General features: G+C 50.6%; 7 protein-coding genes across 7 annotated transcripts; 2 read left to right on the forward strand and 5 right to left on the reverse strand.

Annotated features, from left to right (window-relative positions):
* Positions 1-1,134: 1,134 nt before the first annotated feature.
* AtWU_07213 (trans-hexaprenyltranstransferase) lies at positions 1,135-2,545 on the reverse strand (the record flags this gene model as incomplete). Its single annotated transcript, XM_035502322.1, has 2 exons — positions 1,135-1,296; positions 1,355-2,545. 2 exons carry the CDS (start codon positions 2,543-2,545, stop codon positions 1,135-1,137), a joined length of 1,353 nt encoding a protein of 450 aa, XP_035358215.1.
* Positions 2,546-3,223: 678 nt separating this feature from the next.
* On the reverse strand, positions 3,224-5,298 carry AtWU_07214 (proteasome regulatory particle lid subunit RPN3; the record flags this gene model as incomplete). The annotated part of the gene is made up of 4 exons (XM_035502323.1): positions 3,224-3,367; positions 3,435-4,732; positions 4,803-4,931; positions 4,998-5,298. 4 exons carry the CDS (start codon positions 5,296-5,298, stop codon positions 3,224-3,226), a joined length of 1,872 nt encoding a protein of 623 aa, XP_035358216.1.
* An 805-nt stretch (positions 5,299-6,103) lies between these two features.
* On the forward strand, positions 6,104-6,959 carry AtWU_07215 (uncharacterized protein; the record flags this gene model as incomplete). The annotated part of the gene is made up of 3 exons (XM_035502324.1): positions 6,104-6,168; positions 6,225-6,587; positions 6,650-6,959. 3 exons carry the CDS (start codon positions 6,104-6,106, stop codon positions 6,957-6,959), a joined length of 738 nt encoding a protein of 245 aa, XP_035358217.1.
* A 1,403-nt stretch (positions 6,960-8,362) lies between these two features.
* AtWU_07216 (putative transcription initiation factor TFIID subunit 12) lies at positions 8,363-10,273 on the forward strand (the record flags this gene model as incomplete). Its single annotated transcript, XM_035502325.1, has 2 exons — positions 8,363-9,952; positions 10,019-10,273. 2 exons carry the CDS (start codon positions 8,363-8,365, stop codon positions 10,271-10,273), a joined length of 1,845 nt encoding a protein of 614 aa, XP_035358218.1.
* A 1,924-nt stretch (positions 10,274-12,197) lies between these two features.
* AtWU_07217 (1-phosphatidylinositol-4-phosphate 5-kinase) lies at positions 12,198-14,932 on the reverse strand (the record flags this gene model as incomplete). Its single annotated transcript, XM_035502326.1, has 3 exons — positions 12,198-12,716; positions 12,769-13,729; positions 13,794-14,932. 3 exons carry the CDS (start codon positions 14,930-14,932, stop codon positions 12,198-12,200), a joined length of 2,619 nt encoding a protein of 872 aa, XP_035358219.1.
* A 4,128-nt stretch (positions 14,933-19,060) lies between these two features.
* Positions 19,061-20,338, reverse strand: AtWU_07218 (histone H1/H5 family protein; the record flags this gene model as incomplete). Its single annotated transcript, XM_035502327.1, has 7 exons — positions 19,061-19,195; positions 19,257-19,427; positions 19,487-19,545; positions 19,704-19,834; positions 19,960-19,982; positions 20,142-20,167; positions 20,263-20,338. The coding sequence occupies 7 exons, from the start codon at positions 20,336-20,338 to the stop codon at positions 19,061-19,063; spliced, it is 621 nt and encodes a 206-aa protein (XP_035358220.1).
* A 2,896-nt stretch (positions 20,339-23,234) lies between these two features.
* On the reverse strand, positions 23,235-24,724 carry fen1 (multifunctional nuclease RAD27; the record flags this gene model as incomplete). The annotated part of the gene is made up of 5 exons (XM_035502328.1): positions 23,235-23,756; positions 23,817-24,378; positions 24,435-24,439; positions 24,531-24,616; positions 24,712-24,724. The coding sequence occupies 5 exons, from the start codon at positions 24,722-24,724 to the stop codon at positions 23,235-23,237; spliced, it is 1,188 nt and encodes a 395-aa protein (XP_035358221.1).
* Between the last annotated feature and the right edge of the window lie 468 nt (positions 24,725-25,192).

Consider the following 25,192-nt stretch of genomic DNA (forward strand, 5'->3'; position numbering starts at 1 on the left):
ACTCGAGAGGAGATGCTCAAGCTCACAGCATTTCTAAATGCATATGCATCGGTCATTTCTGTTCTTTCTGGGGAAGTTGTATACTGGACACGTCAGCGTTTACTTCTCGCAGCATTTGTCTTGCGTACGTAGTTCAGGCGGGTTCACCGCAATGCAGACTGATCCCTTGCCCTAGGATCAGTCTCTTAAGTAATTTGTCAGATGCAATATTTTCGGTGCAGTTCACTCTGTATACAACAGGAAATAGTCTGCTGCTCATGTTCAATTATCCAAAATGGTAGCTGAAAAGCCGTGATCCGTAGCTTCCTGACAACGCAGTCTGTAGTCAAGCAAACTATTGCCCGAGTAAAGAGAGTATCGGAGAGTAATATGCTAAGCCAGCGTCACAAACTCAATACTCCAAGCTGCTGTTCATTCATATATGCTAGGTGAAGATCATCATACTCTCCACATTGTACTAGTCATGGTTCAATCGTTCGGTGTATAAAATCTAAAGCACGAACCGTGAAGCGGCGTAGCTTGCCACAAGAGATTGAAATAGGTAGTCTTGAGATGGAACCTTCTACCTGTGTAGTTTTGTCGACTGGTGAAGACACTTGGAGCGTGTATAAGAGGTCGGTTCTGGCAGCAGCAAGGAAAAACTTTGAGGCCACCAAACGAGATTGATATTATCTCCCCATCATGAACACCAAGTGAACCCAAGCAAAGAGGACAAGCAGATCCCATTCGGTGAGACTGGTCACTTCGGTCCGCCGGCATATATCATGAGATGGGTGGGCGAAGAAACTCTCCGGGAGGTCCTGGCGTTGGAGGGAAGAGCAAGTACATCCACGTGAGTCTAGATAGTTGTTCGCTAATCTACATGAGTGATGCCCATCATAGCTCATGCTCGAATTTTGTAATATCAGTATCAAGAGATGTCACTACCAATGCAACCGAAAATGAAATTGTGTTATGAATAGTCCTTGGGTCTAGGCTCTCTATCAATAATACAGAAGGTCTACACCAGCAGACTCGCAATAATACAGAGAAGGTAGTGGTACAGGGGCATTGTGTAGCGCCCAATTTCAACAAGGGGAGACTCAGATGAACGCCAATCCCAAAGCAACGCTGATGGATCATCGCTCAAACGTCTCACTTTCTCCGCTTCATGGTCTTCTCGCACATCTGGGCCAATCCAGCCTTGGCGTCGCTGTCGGGGAAGTCGGAGATCGCAGCGACAGCCTTATCCGCATACTCTTGAGCCAGGATACGGGTCTGTTCGACACCGTCGGCCTTGAAAACAAGTTCACGAGCCTAGTGATCAATCAATGTTAGTGAAAAAGCTTGTTTGCTACAATCAGGGTCGCATTACCTTCTGAACATCGCCGGGCTGGCTGAACTTCCGGCCAACCAACGGGCCAAGCTCTGGGAACTGCTTCCAGGCAAAGAGCAGCGGGGCCGTAGCAAGACCAAGCTCCAAGTCCGCGCCAGCTGGCTTGCCCAACTCAGCCTCGGTCACGGTATAGTCCAGCATATCGTCCACAAGCTGGAACGCCAATCCCAAGTTGCGTCCATACTGGTAAGAGGCTTCGACAACCTCGGGGGCGCTGTGACCCAACACGGCAGTCGACCGGCAGGACTTGCTGATCAAGCTACCCGTCTTCAGGTATGTCTTCTGCAGGTAGTACGAGAGGGTGTCGTCCGTGAAAACGGGGTTCTTCTCATCCGCAGCCGTGTTCTTCAACTGCATGAATTCGCCCTCAACGAGGTTGGTAATGACAGTCGACATCAGCTCAATGACCTCTGGGTCCCTCAGCCGCGCGAGAGCGACGGAGGCCCGACCCAGCATGAAGTCTCCCGCCAAAACGGCCATCTTGTTTCCGAATTGAAGGTTGGCAGACGTTAAAGAACGGCGGGACTCAGCATTATCGATGACGTCGTCGTGCAGGAGAGACGCAGTGTGGATCAATTCGGTGATTTCAGCAAGCCGCCGCTGGGTGGGCAGGATGTCCTTGTCGCCGGCAAAGTCGTACGGCGCATCTGCACTACCGGATGAGAGCGCATCCAAGTCCGGATTCTTATCGACGAGGATTGAGGGCGAGCTGATTGAGTCGTTCACTGTTGCGGAATTGTTGTCCGTGCCCGTCTTCCGGGGACACAGCGCCGTCGCCTGAGACATCAGCAGCACCAGAAGCGGCCGCATGTGTTTACCTTCACTGCGGGTGTAGTATTTGGCCACCTTGTCCAGTGTAGGATGGCCGGACCCGAGCAGCTGCCGGAGGTTCTTCGTCAAGAATTTGAGTTCCTTTCCTACCATCCGCAATGGGTCGACGGAGATGCCCGGAGGTGCCTTGGGTAGGCCTTTGAAGATGGTCTGAGCTGCGGAGACGGCGGCACCGAGCGGCGATACATTGTTACGTTTTGTGGGATGATATTTTCGTGATTGGAGCTGGAATTGGTTCGCAACCAATTCATTCCGGAGGCATTGCCAGCAAACTATCGTGGAGGACGTGACGCGTGACGAGAGTACCAGCCCGGATGCTGGCACCGTGCGTGCTTTCATTTTGGGGGGATATGTGAGGTAGGTAGCTAAAATTGAGTCAAACAAGATGCTAAGATCATAATACAGGGAAAGAGGATGATTGAAAGCCGGGCCAGGTCCGGGGCCGCACCAGTGCCTGGATGGATGGATGAGGCGCAATTAACACCCGCCGAAGATTTCGAGACGGAGGTTGCCTCGGGCCGGGTCGGGGCTCTGGGCCCGTCCCTGCCGCATCCAGTTCTCTCCCTGTATCTTCCCTCCGTCTTCCACCATACCACTCTACTACAGTATTTACTCAGTAATTCACAGACACAATATCACAGACATTTGTTTCAATCGAGTTCACATGTTCATGGCTGCAAGGTTTTCTGATCTATTATTATGGGAAATTACAACAGAAACCCAAGGTCACGCTTCTCCTCCGCCCCGCAAGAGACAAACTCGGCAGGCCGAACAGCATCTACAGCAGAAACCACCTGTGCAACAGTACAAAGGAGCCGGTCCAATGACATACAAGAGACATGGGAGATCACGCCGGCGAAGCTCAGTCCTACCCATTGCTTCATACACACCCGAACGACGACACTGCAAATAAGAACACATTGTTGAAAAGCTTCCCTCCGTTTCTGGACCCCAACGGGACGGGATATAACAGGATTACAAACGAAAAGCTGCTGTATGCTTATAACTTCACACCCACTAGATTGCATCGAAATCGCCGCCGGCATCCTCGTCATCCATGTCTCCTTCCTGGATCTCCTTGGCCAACTCCCGCTCACGCTCCCGTGCCTCCTGCGCACTCTTTAGTTCCAGGCGGTGTTGGTTCATGGGGAACCGCATGGCCTATTGGCAGAATAGTTAGCTGAGAACTCGCTGTAGAGCAAAAAGATAGATTCTCGTAGAAACTCACCTTGACGCTTTCGTCGTGGAGACTCAAGCAAGCTCTGATGCGCTCATGGAACACCTCTCCGGGTTCCCTGGTCGCATAGATGTCTCCCACTTCCTTGCTCTTCATGAATCCGTGCTCGTGGTCCAAGCTGGCCTCGATCACACCGTCGCGGATAGCCTTGGCCACAATGTACTCGGCAGACTCCTCGCTGTCCAGTCCGAGACGCAGGCAAATATCCCGGAGCGAAATGCGAGAGTAGGAGAGAGACATCATGCGAATGCCGGTCTTGATAACGTTCTGGCGCAGACGCAGGATAAGAGTGTACGTACCGTCCTTGCGGAACGTCGCACTGTGGGTGTTGACGATGTTGAGGAACCCATCCAGGTCACCCACACTGACAGCTTGAACAAGGAGGAAGTAGGGGTGCATGGCGCGCTCCAGAGCGGGCTGTCGGAAAATGGCCCGGTCGGGAATGTCACCCATGAGGAGCTCCACCACGACGAGCAGTTTATGAGAAGCCTGGTAGAAACCGCGCGCACTGTGACTGGAAGGCGACTTGCGAGTGGCACCGATCAAGTGCCCATGGGCATCGGTGTACTGCAACTGAATGGCCCGGATGCGACCCAGGTAGTAGAGGTACCGGGCGATCTGGTTGTTGGACGCCGAGGGGGGGAATTTGTTGTGCGAAATGAGAAGGTCTGCCTGCGAGATGTGAGACGTAGATAGGTAGTTGCGCAGCAGTAGCGTCATCACGGTAGCTTGGGTGTCTACATCCTTGCGAAGCACTGCCGTCCGCAGGGCTGCGAGCAAGGGCTGGCGGATCTTAGTCACGGTGGCAGCAGGCGATGGGGGAAGGGGAGCGATCTGCTCATAGAAGAGAGAGTAGTAGAAGTAGACACGAGCTGCCAGAGAGTCAAGGGTACGGCGGTTAAGCGTCCGCAGACGCTCAATCAGGTTCGTCGAGAACTTGGCACCCAGCTGAATCTCCTTCTTGTCATACAAGAAGATCTGGACGAGGATAGACATATAAATATCAACCTCGGGCAGGGTCTCCTTGGGAGCAGACTTGGTCTTCTCCGACTCAATCTCCATCTTCGCGCTGGACCGAGCACCGCCCAGGGCACCTGCTTGGTCAAGAGCATTCAACAAGAATGAAGCGGTAACACTTGACGATGAGTAAGTCTCCTCGATAACTTCTGCTAGCACATCACCCGTGATGTGTTTGCGCATGGACGATATCGAGCGCAGGACGCGGAGGGTGAATCTGGGGTCGAAGTGGGTAACGGCTCGTTCGAGGAGGGTAAAGTTGGTCTTGATGTCTACATGATACGCATGGCAGCATTAGTATAGGGCGCTGGGCGGATAAACGCCAGAACAGATAAAACCAACCTTGGATGGCCTTGGTCTTAGGATCAACCTCGGGCTCGGCATCCTCGCCCTCAGCACCCTCCATGGCGACGTCGCCTTCTTTGTCCGTTCCTTTCTCGCCGGATAACCTGGAACCCTTGGTAGGGGGCACTACAACAGTCATCTTCTCGTCACCCTTGCGGTCTTGACTGGCGTTGAATGAGGATGTAGGCCCACCTGCCGTATCCTCTCCCATCTCAACATCTTCCGAGCCATTCACGCCATTCTCCGTCGGGTCGGACCCGTTGGCACGCGGCTGATCACGCTGCTCACCCATTCCGGAGTTGGCAGTATTATTCGACGAGGCGCCTTTCGTGGTAGAGGCAGCTTTGGCCTTGTTGGCAGCAGCGCGGGTAGGCGCCGGCTTATCTTTGTTGGAACTAGAGCTCTGCGAAGTGGAGCGTCCCTTCTCACCGTTAGCAGATGAAGAGGTATCTGACTTGCTGTTCGATCTCAGAGAGCGCCTTTCAGCCGGCATCTTTCGTTGGAGGTTCTTGTCTGTTTCTTTTTTCCAGCTATGAAGCTCAGGTGAGCACTGGGGACCGCGGTACCGGAGACACAGGAAGGGGGTTTTTGGATGAAAGACCACTATCCAGAGTCCGGGGATGCAGGAATGAAAAGGACAAGAGTCACAGCGAGCGAAGCTAAAAGGACCAAGATGCGGGGCGGGGGATGATGAAGGATGGGGGATTGGGTTGAGGTTTGGGAGCAGATGGTTGATGAGGTGGTGATGTGATGTCAAGGCTGGCTCTGGATGGACAGCGAGAGAACCAGCACAGGGAGCTTAGTCAGTGTCGGGCCAGTTGGGGGTTCGAGCTTACCAACGGAGCAATCGGTCAGCTGTGAGACCGGCGTGACGCGCTGTCGGGTTTCTGTCACGTCTGGATAGAGGAGCAAGAGAAATTGGTTGGTGGTTCGGAAAAGAGACAATGGCCGTGTGGGAAGGGGTTCAATCCGATTGCTTGGTAGAGAAGAAGAAGGTCCGAATTGCTGGAGAATTTCGGTCGCAGGCAGTTAGTTAGTTGGTTGTTCGGGGTTGCGTTGCCACCAAATCCTCATTCCCGGCCAGTTTCAGACCGCCTGAGGCAGAAACAGCTGGGAAGCTCTGCTTGGCGTGTTTACCCGTGTTGCTTTGACCAGTCCAATGTATTTACTAACTAGTTGCTTGCTAGTCTAGTCATTGATTGTTGTTTCTATCCCCCCCGCAGCGATAACAAACTCACTCACTGAAGCACAAGATCTCCCATTCCCACACCCCTCGACACAAATAATTGAAAAGAAACATGTCGCTTCTTGAAAGTCATCTAGAGCAGATCGCATTGTCTTCTAATGCCATTGCGGAGCTACCGTATGCATCCCCCTCTCACCTTGCTTCGTACCCGGCATTGATTGCTTTTGCCCCAGGTTTCCCCAACCGCGGATCTTCACCAACGCGCTGCTAGGCCCCCACGATATCACCTCCTTGATTCGAGATACGGAGGCTCATGAACGGGCCCTCTTCCAATCTGATCCCTCCGTCAAATCCGTCGGCTCCCAGCGACGTCCCACTCGACGTGGCACGCAGTTTGCGCAGGATTTGGAGGGCGAGTCCATGGCAAGTCGGATTTATTCCGCTAGAGATAACAAGAGTCAATCAGCTGTCGCAAGGGTCCTGGGAGCTGATATGATGGAGGAGATCAAGCGATCCGCTGGCACGTCCAGTAGGGGTCGTGGTGAAGTCAATGTCGACGTTCTACTCCAGGGCGCAGAGATTCTCTGCAATGTCTAGTACGCTCATCCTTGCTCCTCAAGTGCCATGTCATGCTTACGATTACTGACTACCTGCAAAGTCCTGTCGCTGGTGCACATGAGAAAATTGCCAGTCTACGTTATCGTCACGAGCTGATTTCGGGTTCCATCAACGAATTGGAGGCACGTGTGGCCAGAAACACCGCAGAGTTGGAAAAGATGAGCCACTCCTATGGAGATGACTTTGATGAATATGATGGCGTCGATTCTACACCACCCGAGGTGGCTGATGTCACGGATGCTGACCTTGAGCGAGAAATGGCGGAGATCCGCGAGCTGGAGAGAAAGAAACGCACCTTGGAAGCCCGTGTTCATGGCATGGAACGAGACCTCGGTGGGCTGTTGGGCTGAGAGCTCAGGAAGTTCTATTCTATTCGCCATTTTTCAGCGAGACCGTGATGTCAGGCGCTCACAACGTCGCCTTGATTTTCAGGAGGCAGGCCGTTTCCATGCAGATACAGTGGACACCAGTAGGTACCACTATGACTGATCCAGATGGCTATCATTGGTACGACAGGAAGTCTCCCTGAAAACCATGTCTAGCCCGACAAACCATCTCAGCTTCGATAGATGCTGTGCGGCTTCTCCCCAACTTGGCTTTTTGCCAATATCGCTAGATGTTCTGCAGCTTCTGGTCCGGCCAAGTCCGGCCACGGAGACTCATCAAGACTGCATGCTTGCGCTTATATCATCATTAACTTTTACCGAGAACGTACCGCGATCTGAGCTGTCAAGATTAGCTACTTCTTGCTAGCCCTTTGGGTGCATCTCATTTCAATGCGTCTCATACAGGCATAACGCGGCTAACTTGAGCAATGGATTGGTACATTGCAACATCAAAGATGTCGACCAGTTTGTGTATAGGCATGACCAATACGCACCGATTGAGTATCTCGGAGTCCTCCAAGGAGAATTACCATATCACCTAGGGGGTTTATCATAATAGGAGGTATTCGGTTTTGTGCTACTTCATTGAATCAAGAAAAATCATTATTCAAGTGAGCTGTTGTAACCATCGCCTAGCCCTGGCTTCATCTCCTGTAGAATCGGCATTTCCCCCTGGAGCTCTATTCACTCTGCCCCTTACTCAATTAGCCTTACTCAATTAGCCTTACTCAATTAGCCTTACTCAATTAGCCTTACTTTAGTTACGCAACAGCGTATATAAAAGCGTCTCCTCATCGCACCGTCAGAGCTTCACACCATCCGGGAGAGGAGACCGAGCCATTAGATAAGTGCTGCTTCAGACGTTTCTCATTCAATACGTCACTGTATGAGAGTGTCCAAAAAAGCCGAAGTGATCCGTAAGACAAACGTTGTTCAATTCCACCGAACCTATTGTTGAGCAAGTGTTATAAAGGGACTTGAGTGTTACTGGCTCTCCTCACTTCATTTGCTCGTTATTGAGAATCGGCAGTGAGCACTTGTGCCAAGCCTCAGGCTCGCCGACCCCCAATTGCCATCTCCGAATCTCTCACTTCTTTCCCCCCGATCAACCCTCCGCTCCGCTCCTCCATTCCTCTCAGACGAGATATAGCTGCGATTTGTCAAAGCCTTTGCTCCTAGGCCTAGTCTCATCTAATCTCGTTTCGTTCCGATTTCCTTTTACCTTCTTTAACGCCTGTCGGGGCGCTCGGGACACGTGCCTGAGAAACCCGTTCTCCGCTATCCCCAACAGTGTTATCCAACCTCTTCCCCCCATCGCTGTCTTCACTTTCCCCCCACAACGCAGCCCAATCACCATCATTGTCAGGATGGACAACTCACAAGCACAGCCCCAGGGTGCTCAACCCCAGGCTCCTGCAGCCCAGCCGATGATGCCGCAGCACTCAAACCTGATCCGAACCGACCAAGTCCAGAAGCTCCCCCATCTCAACGACCAGCAGAAAGCCCAGCACACCCAGCTCGTGCGGACCTTATGGGAGCATCTCAATAGTCGGGAACCGCAGACTACAGAGTATCAACAGGCTCATGCGAGACTGACCCAGATCTCTCAAAATCTCATGAAAGGCATGCGCGCGTTCCAGCAGAGCCGCCAAATGCAGCACCAGCAATTGCAAGCGGCAAACGCTGCGCAACCAGGTCAACCCGTCCAGCGGTCGCAGTCCGTCAATCCGCAGAATTTCGCGCAGCTTCTCCCGCAGATCCAACAGAAGGTCAACACGCTGCAGTTCTTCCTTCCTCCGAACATCAGCAACGAGCAGGCCCAGACCTGGCTCCCCGAGGCCAAACTACGATATGGCATCGCGCTTCAGAAGCAGGAGATCGGACGGGCGCGGATCGCGGATCTCAGACAACAGTTTGCGACGCGTCAGTCTGCGGGAAATATGACCCAGGAGGAGGTGCAGGAGTTCAAGAACCGGCAACTTGCGGCGGAGAAGCTTTACCGCGAGGGAAGCGACTTCCTGAACAAATTCAAGGAACAGCAGGATACCTTCAAGGCCCAGCAACAGCGAGCTGGTGTCCAACAACATGTTCCTGCTCAAGCGCATCCTCAACAAGCTCCTAGTCAAGCTGCGCCCGGTACAGCTGCTGGCCCCGCCGACGGCCGTCCACCAAGTGTCCCCGGCACCATGCATCCAGGCCAGACCCCTACTCCGGCTCCTCACACCATAACTTCGGCAGTTTCCGCTGCACGCAACCAGGCGGGACAGACTGCGATGTCGCCTTCGACTTCACAGCCTGGTCAGACGCCAACCACACAGGGCGCCACGCCTGCCGTCTCTGCTGTGCCCCAGCAGCAGCAGCAGCCGCCACAGCAAGCACCTCAGCAACAGCCGCAGGCCCAGGTCCAGGTCCAGGCACAGTCACAGCAGGGCCCACCCGGTTCACAGGTCACCTTCACTCAAGTCCCCAACGTGGACGGTTCAACTCCAACTCCTCCTGGGGCTCAGACCATGGTCCAACCTCGTCCTTTGTCTCAGCAAGCTGCCATGGCTCAAGCTGCGCAGAACTACTCTAACAACAACGTTAACAACAATAACAACATGAACCAGCAGCAGAACGTTACCCAGCCTGGGGCCAACACTCACGCTCACCCCCAGGGCTACATCCCCAACCGCTCCGCTGATACTAACGCGCGTAGCATCAATATGGCCATCCCGAAGAACTTGAACGTGCCTCCTCCAGAGCCCGTCAACATGGCTCCCGCTCGACCCACGTTGTCTGGTGGACCCAGTCACGGCGCAGTTGGTGTCATGAATCAGCCTGCAATCCAGAAACACCCTGGCTACGTGCTCGAGGGTGAAGGTCAGCGCGTTCTGAGCAAGAAGATGCTGGATATTCTTGTTCGTCAGGTCACTGGTGGTGGTGAAGGTGAAGGACTCACTCCTGATGCTGAAGAGGTAAGTCGCGTTATTTCCCATAATTCTTCTCAGAATCAATAAAAGTCTAATTACCCTTGTGTGCAGTTCATCCTTCAAATGGCAGATGACTTTGTTGACGATGTGATCACTGATGCCTGCCGTCTTGCCAAACTGCGCCCGTCCTCGACTCTCGAGATCCGCGATATTCAGCTGGTCTTGGAGCGCAAGTACAATATGCGTATCTCTGGATTCTCCACTGACGACCTGCGCACTGTCAAGAAGCCTCAGCCCACTCAAGGATGGACCCAGAAGATGTCCGCTATCCAGGCTGCTAAGGTTACCCAAGGCAAGGCCGAGTAATAACGCGACTTCGCTATTTTCCGTTACGACTTTCACGCGCGCGCTCTACTTTCGGTGCTCACTTTGAGCTTTGATGCATCTCTCACAAAGACGAGAAACTCACAGAAGATGGGTGTGCACGAAAGCACTCACTTTACCTATCTATCTTCCACCACAACTTTCAAACTCACAACACCAAAACATAATAAAACAAAAGTGTCTCTAACAGCAACTACCAGAAATGATTGAATCACTGGATTGAGGTGGCGTTCACGGGAGGCGGCAGGCGGTCTTTTTTTTTTTTTCTCTTTTTTCTCTTCCTTACTTTTACTCTTGTGTTTTACTTCTCTCCCTCCAGCCCATTCTCACTCACATCCTAACGACTCGTCCGTGAATGGCATCGGGACGGATGAACTTTTCATGCATCTTGCTATGGCGTCATCTGTGTTCTTTCTATTCACCCTCTGGTCGATCTTCGTGAATTCACGTTGCCTTTTTCTTGTTCCTATGGCGTACTTTTTCTTCTCTTTCCTTCTTTAATGCTCCCTTTCTCTTCTTTCTTTCTTCTCTAACTTCTGATGAACCTTCTTCTATTTTCTTTTTTTTTCCCCCAATTGAGGTGTTATCCTGCTTACTGCTTGAATGTTTTTCCTTGCTCGGTTACGCTGGTTGTTCAATTTGAACATGGAAATACCCACTTAGGCAAAGTAGTGTCGGTGCGAAATGAATTATGACTTGGATTTGTGGGCTGAAATATAATCTCTTCCCTTGGAAATATGAGTAGTAGTAGTAGTAGTAGTAGTAGTAGTAGTAGTAGTAGTAGTAGTAGTAGTAGTAGTCTTAATAGTAGTCGTAAATTGCTATACAATTTTTCTATCCCCTTTAATGTCTACGAGTAGTCGGTGATTGCTACTACATGTGGACTTAGTATCTACGTATGCTTCCAGTCTACAAAGATAAGACCTCTAGAGTATCAGGACATTGATTCATTGAACAAAAAAAGGCGACGGTGGTATCAATTCTCTACTTGCTGTGCGTCTTCTATCAATCTTCTAAAGGAAAGACAAGCTCAATGAGATAAGAGGAATGCGTTTGGGAAAAAAAAAGAAAAAGCAGAACATCAGTGGGAAAGCACCAACAGAATTAAGTCGCTCGAACCTGCTCACGCGCACAAGTCGCTTCTCCCGTCCATGTATACAAATCAAACAGAGGCCCAATGATGCCAAACAACCAGACAATGTATGCTAAGCCAAAAGATGTGGAAAGGGCAAGGAAAGAAATATAGTCAGTCAAAGAGTGAGGCTGGATAAGAAATCCAGATGTAGTAGGTGAGTGTTCAGCAGTATGAAGTTTGCACAAAGGGAACAATAAAAAATGAGAAAACGGTAGAAATGTTTGATACAGGAAAGTTGTGGGTCATGTCGAAGCAAGTGGGTTGATCGATACCAATTGATTCTCCATGACCAAAAATCAGAATGCACAAGCTAAAAAGCTTGACTCGACAGAACGGGCTGTCGAGACATGACACTAGGAAAGAGGAGAGGTTGAAAAAAGACAGACAATAGAAGTGAGTGAGAGACAGGTAGTTGATACAAAAGATGTTAGAAAACATGATCGAATATTGCTTGCCATGCAGTGTTGGTAGAAATGAAAGTAGAGCCCCCGAATGATACCATTTGATCAGAGGAATGATCCGTATCAAGCAGGAGCCATTGGATGTCAGGGTTGATCCTGACAGACGGGCAGGGCCCGATGATGCAAAAGGAATCACATCAATCGTGGTAACATGAGACTATCACAGAGATGCTTGCGGGACAAAGGTGGAAGATGAGAAGATGTGTTGCGGGCAGCAGTAGAGGATCCGTGGCGCCAGGGTATGAACAAAGCATTATGAGCTGCGAACGAGGATATCATGAAAAACGACTGGAAATTAGCACCGTGGAGATTATTGTCTGCCTGAGACAGAAACCATGCCAGGTTGCTCATTCCGAGACACTGCCTTGCCTTTTCCAGCGAAGGGCATCCCATTTTGTTGAGGAATCGGAGGAAGTTCCTTTTCCGCCGCAGAAGGTGGACCATGGCGACTATGTTGGCTTTGCCCTCCAACGCTACTGGCCTCTCCAGCCTCATCGACGATCGGCAAGAATGAAGGCGCAACAACGCCGCTGGGGTCTGACGAGTCTCGAACAGTCGATAGCGTCCGAGGCTGGGCGTGCGAGACATCCTTGGCAGCCTCCTTCTCAGCTGCTTGCATGGTCCGTTCGACAGACTCGGAACGCTCCACTGAGGGCCTACCCTCTGCTCGGGCTTCCCGATGTCGTTCGGCTTCCTCCTTGGACATTGTGATGCCCTTAATGAAGTTGATGAACCGATCACCGTAGCCCTCTGGTGGTATAGGCGAAATTTGTGTTCGGTCATGTGAAAGACCCTTGAAAAAGTGTTCGATCTTCTTCACCATTCCGTACTGCACAGCCAGTTAGTCAAAAGACCCAATTGTTCCAATGCAATCAACTTACGTGAGTCAAGCAGTCAATGATTCCAAGATAATAGATCTCCTCGCCGGGCTGACCGTTTTCGTGCGTGGCGCGGAATCCACCATCATCGGCATAGAAGACATGGAATTTCCGTTCATCAAGAATCTCCTCGGGCATTTTAGCGGCCGCTTTGTCAAGCGGCACTGGACGCTCACGCTTGATCAGCATGCGCAGTTCGCGGGCCTTGCGCTCATTCTCCAGTTTGGAAGGCGTGCGCATCAGCATATTTGGACTGGCTTCTTCCTCACGGTCACCCCCGGGTTGGAAAACCTGTAGCGTCTTGTCCCGCAGCTTCTCCTCGTTCCCTCGTCCCACGTCGTGGATACCCACTAAAAGAGAGTAGTCCATGATCTTCAACTTCTTCAGCAATTCAACATCACGTTTGAGCTGAGCCAAAAAGAAGTCCCGCTTTGACGGACCACACTGTATCTCGCGATTCCTCCGGACCCAGTTCAAATCCTTCAAAGTCGCTCTCGGGTTCTTCTCCAAATCCTCCTCGCGCAGATCACGTCCAATCATCGAACCCTTCAAGTCGAATGTCTGGTGGATATCGCGGTGAGGAGGGAACAGGTTGTTCATGACAACGAAGTGGATTTTGCGACCATAGGCCATCTTGACGCGGTGGAGACCGTAGAATTGTGAGATCAAAGTGTTCGGGTTTTGCTCGACATGTCTGTAGTATTCCGGAAGAATCTTCCGCAATAGTTTGTGTTCGGAATGATGAATTGTTTTGATGATGTATTTGTAGTCTCTGGAAAAGTAGAAGAAGCTTCCACTCTTTCCTGGCGAGCCAAGTTCGGAAAGGATGTATTTGCTGGTTAGGGACATCAGGTAGTCGGCCGGATCAAGTCGGAACTTTGCCCGAAGGTGACGGAAAACCCAGGGCGCATAGTCCTTGAATTTGAAATCGTATTTGGCGGAAGGGGTCAATTCGTTTCCGGTTCTGTCCAACATCAACGATCAGTAACGTAATGGCAAATATAGTGAGCAATAACCTAGGCGCATACATATCAAAAGAGAACTTGTGCTTTGCCTCAAAGTCGGCCGGAGTCAGCTCCCGATCCATCTTCGCATTGATCCTCGACACCGTGAACCGAATGCCGGTGAGCATGTTGTAAGCAGTAACGTAATTCACATGATTCTGGTCGACCCTGGTGCCAACGATAACGTGGTCGTCATCGTCATCATCCCGACGTCTTCTCTTAGAAGCTCGCCTCTGTTTAATTGCTTCCGCCCATCGAGCCGCATCTTCGTCCGGAGGGGCATCGTCGGAAAGCATATCTGACTGGTTGGTGCGGGTGGCGCGCCGGGCCAAGCTGAAAGAAGTACGACGAATTCCGGCCGTAGGAGACAACCGACCGCTGCTGTAGGCAGCATCCTCAGTTTGGTCCCGGCTACTCCGGCGCCCGCTGCTGTTTCGTGGGACTTGCAACGTGTGCCGATGTCGAAGGCCGGTGTTGTTCGGATCTTGCGCATTACCGTCCATGCCAGATGGTACAGGAGGAGAAGAGTACCGATGGGGACTCTTCTGGGAGGGCGAGGAGGGCGACAATCGATCGGGATCCGGCGAGAGACGGCCAGCGTCATCAGGCTGAGAGGTGGACAATCGCGTCGCCGAAGCATTAGCCACTACATCAGGAGCAACCAGATCATCAGCGGACGGTCGAGGGTAGTCTCCATTCACCGTCGGCTTGCCGTTGAGCGATCGGGGGTTCAACGTCCCATTGATCTGCTGACTGGTGACCGATGCCGTCGGAGAGGCTGCACGAACGCTTCTTTCGACAGACTTCCTCGAGACATCGCGATCTAATGTTGTCGAGGGCCTCCCGCCTTCTCTGGGTTCCCGGGCCGAACCATTTCCCAAGGAGTGCATGCTGCCGTCTTTCGAATGCGGCAATTCCCTCGTATATGAGCTGGCACTAGAGCGCGGACCATTCAGGGAGTAGGCACTGCCGTTGGTGAGTTGGCGGTCGTTTGGAGGGGCATCCAGATGGTTCGTGTCGCCATTGGGCCAATTTGTCCATAAGAACGTATTTCCGACGGACGTTTTCTCCGACGTTTTCCCCTGCGGTGAGTCGAATGGACGCGGGTGAGTAGCAGTTGCAGTGGACGATTGGTATGCGACGTCGTTAGAAAAGGAGGGCATGGTCGCTTGGGTTGGCTCAGAAGTCCAGCGGAGACAGAGAGATAGGGAGAGCGGGGGTGGAGGAAGTAGCGATGAGGGAAGGTCGGTATTAGCCTCAGGATTTAGGGGCAGGTAGGAGTACTGAGGTCCCTGGTCGTTGGAAAGTCGAAAGACCCTATCGGCGACGCAACGGGTAGAAGGGAGGGGGTAAGAGCGCGAGAGGAAGGGGGGAAGGAGATTAATCGATCAATGGCAGCGGTTGCAATGCAAGAACAGTCAAAGTTCCCGGATTAAGCTGGGGAAGCCAGCGGGCGGCAGAAAGTTTAACGACTGATAGGCATATTCAGGCGAACACTAGACGAGGCAGATGGTACGACACAATCGACGTGTCCGCGGTTTGAGGTTTGGCGTGGAGGCTGGTAGAATCGGTCCGATGAAGGTGACGGGGGGTGTGGAAAAGGTGTACAATCGAAATTAAAACAGGTGAGAGAAACGAAGAGTTGTACGGTCGGGGTATCAGTTGCAGTAACTAGCGACAAGCAGGAAAAGGAAAGGATGAGGTTGGCAGCGATAGGGAAAGACGAAAGGCGAGTTCTGGTGGAATGGACAGAAGAGGAGGGGAGGAGGATGGCGAAATGATGGGGGGGGAGAGCAGCAGGATAAGAGAATGAAGTTGGAGCGAAGACGCAAGAGAGCGAGAGAGCGAGTGAGAGAGAGAGAGCGAAACGGGAGAGCGAGAGCGAAAGAGAGAGACAACCCGAGAGAGACTCCAGAAGATGCCAAGGTCCGAGACGGTACCCGTATTTCGCAAGCTAAAAAAAACGAACGAACGTGGAGAGTTTACGATTTGTACTGTGCCTTGGCTAGAACTGGTGGTAACTGGTAACGGTAATACCACGCGAAAGGGGAAGAGTGGAAGAGACAGGCACAGCTACGTAAAAAGAGTGTGTGTGGGAGAGAGAAAACGAATGGACAGTGCAAAGGAGAGAGAGAAAGGAAAAAGAAGAAGTCTAGGGAAGATTTGTCAACCCTTTTCCTTTTGACATCAAAACAACAAAACCCCCCTTCCTGTCTCACTTTTTTTTTCCAGCCTAATAATAATATGATCTGAGAGATTACTGTATATGTGTGGTTGTTATTATTACGATGATTATTAACTCCTTCCCAGAAGTTGCTGAAAAACAAAGTTAGACCCAAAGTGCAAAAGAAGGGGAAAGGACCCGGTTTGGAGGGAGTGAGTGAGTCTGGTCCGATAATAAGGAAAGAGTAGCACCAGCTCCACTCTTCAGCTTTCCTCGGGTTGTTGGTTGGGTACTGATCCGTGTACCGATGAATGGCAAGTAGTATATCTAGGTAAGAATCACACCCTCCATTAGAAAGAAAGAAAAAAGTTAGATTCTAAATCTGAGCAGTCAGAGAGATCATTCAACAATCTTCAAAACCCATCCCCATGCAAATATGCAACAGAATAAAAAAAACAAGGTATCTTATCTTTCCGATGTGGTTTCCCCCTCTCTCCTCCCCGTGACTGACCGAACCACTCATACATACATACATAACATACATACATACGGTATGATGATAGTATGTAAGTATGGTGGTATCAGGAGGCTTGGCATGATGACCCCGTCGCAGGCAGACATCTAAAAGGTCATCCATCAATCATTTAACTAACCATCCTCACGCCCTGAGCCGATCAACCTACTGAACCCTTAACTAAGCCCTGAAAGGATTTTCTCTCTAGCTGTTCTGGTCAATTGAACAACAAAGGACACTTTTTCCGTCTCTACTAGTCATATACATAAACTACTCAAACAGATAATGCCAGATAAAATAAAAGGGGAACGAGGCACAGTAAGGTACAACCGAAACCTCCTTACCACTCACACACGCTGGCTGCATGCAAGACAAGAGATAACCATCCAACACAACGACCACCGGAGAGATTAATGAGCACGTACAGCCAGGATGCATAAGGAACATCTGTCGGGTCGTGTCTCCACCCGTCCATGACATGTTAGATTGGAAAATCGTGTTCGAGCTACTACTACTTCTACTTTCAGAGAAGTGACTGACTAGCCGGCCCCTGATTGAATCTTGGGGTGGGCAAGAGCTGTCGCAATGATCTCCAGCGTATGGAGTAGATTGGTGGGACACTTTTCATATCCAACAACACCTGGCCTCTCCGCGCCCCCGTCGATTATAATTGCCTTCGATTTGAAAAGTAGGGATGGACAGATGAAGCACACTCACTTACTCCCTCCACACACACACTGTGAAGGCAGCCCAGCCCAGCCCGCGCGCCCCCCTGGTTTACTGATTACGTGCCCGCCCAATGCAGGAATGACCCTCGTCAATAAAAAATGACAAATGATAGCTACAGATCTTCCATCTCTCAAGCCATCTACGGAATAGATACATCTGGCTTGCATTATGGCTGCCAACGTCAGAATTCCTCCGGAAAAACGGTGGCTGGGGGGCTATAATAACCAACGACTACTAACTAAACCAACGATCCGGCGTCTCGACTCAATTCCTCAAACTCGAGAACTGACATTCGATACAACAACAGAATCAAATTGAGTGGTATATTATCTCCTTAACAGTAACATACTAGATAGTAGCAGCCCATCCCGCCTTTCCAGTGGATTCTGCACTGATGATCACCAGTAATGCCAACGTCACATCATCCCCCCCTCCTCAAAACCAACTTCCTCCTTGCCCTGACGCAATAGGTACTACTCACAAGGTAGGGAGTTTCCCACCACCCACGATGTATCAGGTCACCTGCAACGCGAATCAATCCAATCATTGCGCATATTAACTAAACGATAGGCGGGAGAATCAACCCATCCCATCCCATCCCCAGCCCTAGCCAGGGATGAACATTCTGTATGTTGCAGCAGAAAAGATACTCACTACACTTGACGTCGTTTCGAATCGATTCAATTCAATTCAATTCAATTCGTTTCATTTCAACACCATGGACAAGTTCTGTATCCCCAATACCGGGCCACCAAACATACCCCCCGTAATATTGCAAAGCCCCAGGCACAAAAACACCCACCTCTCTCCTCGGAGTTAACCAACTACTTCCTTAATCAAGTAACTAATACCACGGAGTAATAACCTAACTTATCATTTTTATGAACACAATTACTCAACTAATTGATTAATTATCCCTGACTCAGCGGATCCCCCGGAAAGGAAGGGAACCAGCAACTGAGCAAAGAGCAGAGGGGAGGCAAAAATTGGACCTAGAAGGTGAGTGGGTGCAATTTGCTATTTTTGGGCCGGAGGGGAGGGAGGACCCGGTCGGGTGCTAAAAAGTAAGTAAGTATGGAAGTAAGTAATCTACTGGCTTTCTAGTCGAATGAGCTTCCGGCTTCCGTCCACGCTTCGGTATCGAATAGTAAGTAGTAATTCCAATCTAGTATTTACAATTTACATAGTACTTTGATGGTCCGGTGAGTGACTTCATCCGAGTTCCCAGTCCACCCACCGGTCGGTCCACTTCTTTCTAGCACGTACGTACTAAGCACACCCGCGGATGCATACATTAAGCTTAAAATTGACTGTTTTGGAGCTACTCTGTATACTGTATAGACTATAGATATCTATGTACTGGCGTGCATTCGGTTCTTTGATTTGCGCTAGTTGCGAATCTTTTGCGCATCATTGGGGATCATTCCTTGATCTTTATATAGCTGTTGAAAACTGCACCACTGGCAGGGGATACTTCAAGATGCCTCTACCAGGAAACTACGAATCCCCTACACTGCATCTCAGCTCAATTGAAGAAATGGACAAGCAGTTTCATTGCATAACGTCACACCTGTCCTTAGACAAGTGTCCCAAAAAGAAACATAAGAGTTAAGCACAACATATCCCGGTGCAAGATCCATCGCAAGACGCCAACCCTACCGACACTGAAAACGAAAGTGTAAACAATCCACGGCATATCCCAGAAACAGTTCCCCCATTGATCAAAAAGTGGCCAAGGAACAAAAAAATAAAGGAAATAAAAAATTACAGCAGAAGAGACAAAGGGAATATAGCTCGAGAAAGATCATCCGAGGCACACATCACCGACTTGGAGGAGCCGGGTTCAAGTGGTCGCCGACAACACGGTCTCAGGCGCCCACAGATTTAAGCAGCAGTCTCCTTTGCAGCCTTCTTAGTGGTCTTCTTGGTGGCCTTCTCTGCAGGCTTAGCCGTCGTCTTAGTCACCCGGCCACTCTTGGTGGTTTTGAGGACCTTGGGCTTGTCGACAACGGCAGGAGCCTGCTTCAAGATTAGTATACCCTGTCCGTCCGGGGTGAGAAGGCATGGGTCTACAACTTACAGTAGTGGAGGCCTTGCGAGGCTTGGCCGTGTTAGCCTTGGGCCGGCCAACAGGCTTCTTAGCAGTGGTGGTGGTGGCCTTCTTGGTGGTCTTGGGCTTCTCGGCCTTCTCAGTCTTCTCGGTCTTCTTGGCAGCAGGCTTCTTAGCAGTAGCAGCCTTGGTGGCAGTCTTCTATAGACGGCGTTAGTAATGACTCTCGATCAGTTCCAGATGTTATTGATAAGACTTACCTTAGCAGCAGGCTTGGGGGCAGCTTCCTTCTTGGCAAGCTTCACGGGTCCGGACGGGCCTGGTTGACGACGCGTCAGTTGACACGCCCCATCAAAAATCAAGACGGAAAAATGAAAGACGCGAACGGTGACAGTCGAGACACGGCCTTCCGTGTCAGGAGCATCGAATGCCGTTGCGACTTAGGAAGGAGATCATGCGCGCGATGGATTAACTTACCCTTGGGCTGAAGGAACTCGCCCTTCTCAACACCAGCCTTGATGGCCTTGTTGAACTGGCTGTCAAAGGCGTTGGTGGAGGCAGAAGCAATCTTGTTGTTCGCCTGAACATATTTCTTGATCGACTGGCGGCTACAGTCGAGGAGAAACAAGACGAGTCAGCCGAGATCGCGACCTGGACAGGGTGGTAGGTTGCCACGTCGCCAGCGAACGGGACCCTGCATCGGGCGGGGGAGAAGAAACACGAAACAACTTACCTGCTACCATTGCGCTCTTTCAGCTGTTGCGAAAGATGTCAGCGACCCATTTGGGAGGAGAAACAAGCAGGAGCCCGATGGGGCGTTGGGACAATTAAGCACCGTGTAGACGTGTCACGGTCGGAGATCCCGCCCAGCGCCCGTCATCCCAACGCGCACCGGGAACAGCGTGATTAACTCACATTCAGGATAGCATCCTTGATCATATCTATATTCATGGAATCAGCAGTCATTCGCGACAAAAATGATATTAATTTCAATGCTACGCGATGGGGTGGTGGTGAAAGATCAGTCAAAACATACCACGGTAGGAAGCGTGGCTCGAGCCGGACTTCTTGGTGGTGGTGGTACCGGTGGTGGAAGTCTTCTTGGGAGGCATGATGAAGGTGGGATGGGTGTGGGTTATTTGAGATGAAATAAAAGGTAGATTATGAGGAGTGATGGACAAGGGAGATGAACCAGATGATTTGCAGAAGCAAGGTTGTTTGGTGGGATGGAAGCAAAGAAGAAGAAAAGCAGTCGACGACGGAAGGGGTGGAAGGCCGCGGGGCATCCGCGCTTTATAGGGCAGCGGGTGTTGACACAGGATCAACTCGACAATCGAGCACAACACGTCAGGTCGCCCTTTCTCCTCTTTTTTTTTCCCTCATTCCTTTTTTTAAATTTTTTCTCTCCTCGTCTCATTTTGCGTGTGAGATTTATCTGTGTATTTGCCTCGGTTGTGTAGTGGCTTAGATTTATTTGGTTCTATCATATCAATGTTCGTGTAGGTCTTCTTGTAGATTGTCTATGCATTCCTTCTGGGCCGAGTTGCTGCTTCCTACTATTTCTTGACGCGCATGATCCAGCAATGATTCCTACGCGTGCTCGCATTTCCTCCATTTTCCCCCTTTCCTCTGAGTATTCTAAAGCTAAAAGTTGCTCCATGCACTTCTCCAGTGGCGCTACTATGACCCTACCACCTTGAATTATTTTTATCTATTTAAGTTGTTTGTGAAACCCGCAATCATTCTGATCCCAACATCAGCCGTCCCCGTTGTGATTGATGCTTTTCGCAACCACCACACCATCTCCAGTCGCATTCACACCACACCCAACAATTCAAATTTCTAATTAAATAAAAACCATATTTAGATTTGTCACAGACTTATCATTCACTATATCTACAAATAATCCTAAAATACGTAGTCAACCCCTGATTCTAACCCCAAAAACCCCGAGGACTCCAGATCACATCCATCCGTGTCCGCCCGATTACTTCTGCTGCAGTCCGATCAAGCTCCCGGATCAACTCCCAACTTACACGCGATGATCATAAGAAAAATAGAACCGATTTGACGCCTCTCTTTCCCCTTGCATCAATCACATTCATTGGTCTTTCACGTCTGGGGCGCAAAACTATGAATGGAACGGCTGGGGGGGTAGGGTGGACAAGAGGCGTTCATGTTTCACTTTGTTCTGATTTCCCTCGTGCGGAGAGGCTCTGGGGTCACGAGGTAACAAGATGATGTTATGGATTTGACTTTGGGGGGAAATTGGGGGGTGGTAGACCCAGCTTTGAGAATTAGCGTATCCAGTGAGCTTGTGAGCAAAAGTGAAAGGTCCTGGGGAAATCCGGGCCTATGATCGACCATTCTTTGCTCTGTGATCCAGAGCTCCATTGACTTTGATCCCGTGGTTACATCGGCTTGGCGGTTGCTCGCGGTTCGATGGTTTGGAAGTAGATATATGTTTTCTCTTGGTAGTAGTCATTGTACTACCTGTTCTGATCTATTCATTGGCTTTCGCAGAGGTATCTCTCCTTGGAATAGGTTGTTCGTCCGGGGTTGTTGCGTAGACTTGATATCTAGAAGTGATGGTTGATATCAGCGGCGGGCCGGTTGATCGTTTGATGCCATGCGCCGACGCCGGATCACGAGCCCTGATAAGAGGACAACTTTCTTTCTTGATCCTCGTCCCAAACCACGGTGTATATGGGTCTATTGCACATGGTAGCTTAATCTCTGGTATCTAGAATAATTCAGGTACTGAAATTGAATATGACAGCGAATGGATGACTGGTTAAGCTTGAGGAATGCTTGGCGAGAGAGTATCAGGGTCCCCCTCGGCTTCAGCAGCCGTGATCTACTTCACTCCCGTCCACAACGGCTTTAGTCCACTTGCTTACTTTATTGCTATGCGTTATTTTTCTTGCTATTATCGATGGTCTGGATTCTGTGAGTATGCGGATTCTCATTTTATTGGTCAGTACGTAGCGTTGTGAATCCTGTTAGTCGATGTCAATCACACATCACATTATATATTTCCTAGTAGTAGTTTCCCCTCACCCGAGGGGCTAGAATACTTAGTAGTACCATCACTACGCCACCAAAAGGATAAAATCACCCAATAATATTATTTGATAGAACCCATCAGAGACTGCTATTTACAAAACACATTATACCCCATACTGATAGTCCCATCTACATAGGAAAACGGGCAGAACCAATGCTCCCATCAACGCGCGTTGAACCCGCATAGTAGGGTAGGGTACGGAGTACTAAGCAGTAGTAGAGGCGGACAGTCGCGTGACCCCACACCACCCACCTCCCAAGAGCAATCAATCGTACGACCGTTACACACCATGAAAAAGAAAAAGGCTAAATACTAATAGTAGCGCACAATATACCTCTAATACTACATGAAGCTGGGATACAATCCTACAGAACTCTATTAAAAAATGGAGCAAAAGAAAAAGGGGCGCACGCAATGCGATGCGTCTCACCGAGTCCCAGGTTCTCCCGATCTACATAGTACAACAGAACCTTGATTTGAATCATGTACGACTACCAGTCGGGTTGAATCCCCCTCCTCCAAGCCTAGAACAAGTGTAAATATGTCAGGCAACAAAGTTTCAGTTTGCTGCGGAGTTATTAGCTGCCTTATCTATCTATAGTGTGTGTTGGTTATTGCTTTTCCAGTCCTTTCATTTCTAGACAGCAAAAAAGAATCTTCCACGTCGTAGGTATATACGTGGCATGCTGAACTCGTGCATATTCATCATCCATCCATTTATCCTGCCGGTTGGAACGCCTCTCGCCTGAAGTAACTAGTTACACATGATTGATTGCTGCATGTTGTGAATGAATAAACCCGGGAACGCCTCTAGACACCATGAATTCGGGAAGAACTCGGTGAACATTTTATAGGCCGACGTGAGGTGTCGGTCAATGTGTCGCTGCTTTTTTCTGGTCGTTATCCAACAACCAATTGGGACCAAAATTAATGCCTGGTATTTAACCAGCACCGCGGGGCCGTGACTTGGCCTCTTTCTTGGCTTTGGCATCTTCCTTCTTTTTCTTCTTCTGCTCTTGGATTTTCTCATCGTGTTTGCGCTTCAGGCTCGCCTTCTCTTCATCAGTGCGGGCGACCGGCTTGAAGAATCCCTCTAAGCGGGATTGTTGAGCGGACTTCAAGTTCTTTTGCAAGCGAGCAGCGCCGTTCTTGACGCGGTCCTCGTTGAAACCCTTGTCCTTGACCAGGAAGTCTACTAGACCGGGCACGTCGGGCGCTTCCCACTTAAAGTCGCATTCGGGATCATTGGCGTCCCGCACGTCGGGGTTCAAGAAGAGCTCTCTCGCATCCTCGTAGGGCCAATCCTCGGGAACGACAAACTTCTTCTTCGGGTCGTTCTCCATAAACTCAAGCACCTTCTCCAGGCTTCCGTGGTCACGGATTAGCTTCAGCGCCGTGTTGGGTCCGACCTTGGGGATCGGCTCAAGGTAATCGCAACCCAGCAAGATACAAAGATCAATGAACTATAACACATCAGTAAGCATCCTCGAGGCGTAATATCGAAATGAACTTCGGGACCATACCTGCTTGCGGTCCATACCAAGGCCCTCCAGCGCACGGTTCAGATGAATCTCCTGAATGGGTTCCTTCCTCTGTTCACTGAACGTAAGGTGGCGCAAGAGAATTGGCGTCTCAAAGCATAGTGTGTCCATATCCTCCGAAGCAGCTGCATAGACCTTTCCAGCGCGCGCGAGAACCGCGCACTGCGCCTCGGCTTCTGTGGGGGCATCGATGTACGGAATGCCCATCAACTTTAAAAGCTTCTTACATTCTGCATTGTGCTCTCTGGTGACTCGTACTGTGCGTCGCGAGAACTTCTCAACATCCTCTGCCGTACCGGTTTCCTTGGCCTCCTCGTGAGCCTCGGTGGCTTCGCTCTTCCGAGCAAATCGCTTGGCTAGTTCGCCGGACTTGAGCTTCGGGGGAGCTCCATCAAATACGTACAGAGGCTTGATGCCATTGTCGACCATGCGCAGAGTGCGGTAGAACATGCCCATCAAATGCGACGTTGTCTCTCCGGTGTCGCTCATAAGCTGCTGACCTTCGGAACGGACGGCAATGAGGAAACTGTAGATACTCATGGAGCTGGATGGCAGTTAGCAAGACAAAGCAGTGCGGTAATGCGGGCAATGGAAGCTTACGCATCCTAAGAAATCAAATTTCGTTAGCTCCGTCTAAATCGAGAACAGCTTGCTCACTGAGAGCGACAGCGAAGAGGATAGGAGTGCTTAACATACTATAGCGACCTTTCGGCCAAAGTGGTTCTTAATGTCCCCTGCCTTGATGGCATCTGGGGCATTCTCTGAAATCACCTGATACAGCTCTGAGCGTGGTCAGCTCCCATGAGCTCCTGAGGATGGAGAATGCGCTGCGACAGAGCAGGCTTGTGGAGGGGTGATATTGATTGAGAATACTTACGTTTAATACCCATATTGAGCTCTTCACTACTATCCAAAACCAGGTGAGGTACAAACTCTCTGTCACCGCAAGCAGTTGGAAGGGAATGGCAGGCAGAAATCAGAGGGGAGCCGCGACAGTGACGCGCCGCGGAGAGCTACGCGACATGCGTCATTTATAGACCCGGTTAGGCTTAGCGGCAGCCAGGCAGCTCTTTTCCACGTGACAGACATCCGCCCCGCGGTGGGAAGTTCCCCGGCCCCTCTTACATAAGAGCAATCAGGCTGCAAGGCCACCAGGCCCCACCCGGCGAGGCCCCGTGCAGAACCCAAAGCAGTAAGGCGCCGTTTGTTATCGGGCCTGGCCGTCTCGGACTCTCGGTCGAGCAGGCAAATCGCAGCTCTCGGAAACGCAACCGCCGGCATTTGCAATGTTCACCCCCAGACCCCTCTCTCCTCTCCTCTCCTAGGATTGTTCCTGTGCCGTTGGCCCTCTCGTGGTG

The sequence above is a fragment of the Aspergillus tubingensis genome, assembly GCF_013340325.1.
Source record: "Aspergillus tubingensis WU-2223L DNA, scaffold_8, whole genome shotgun sequence".
NCBI lineage: Eukaryota > Fungi > Ascomycota > Eurotiomycetes > Eurotiales > Aspergillaceae > Aspergillus > Aspergillus tubingensis.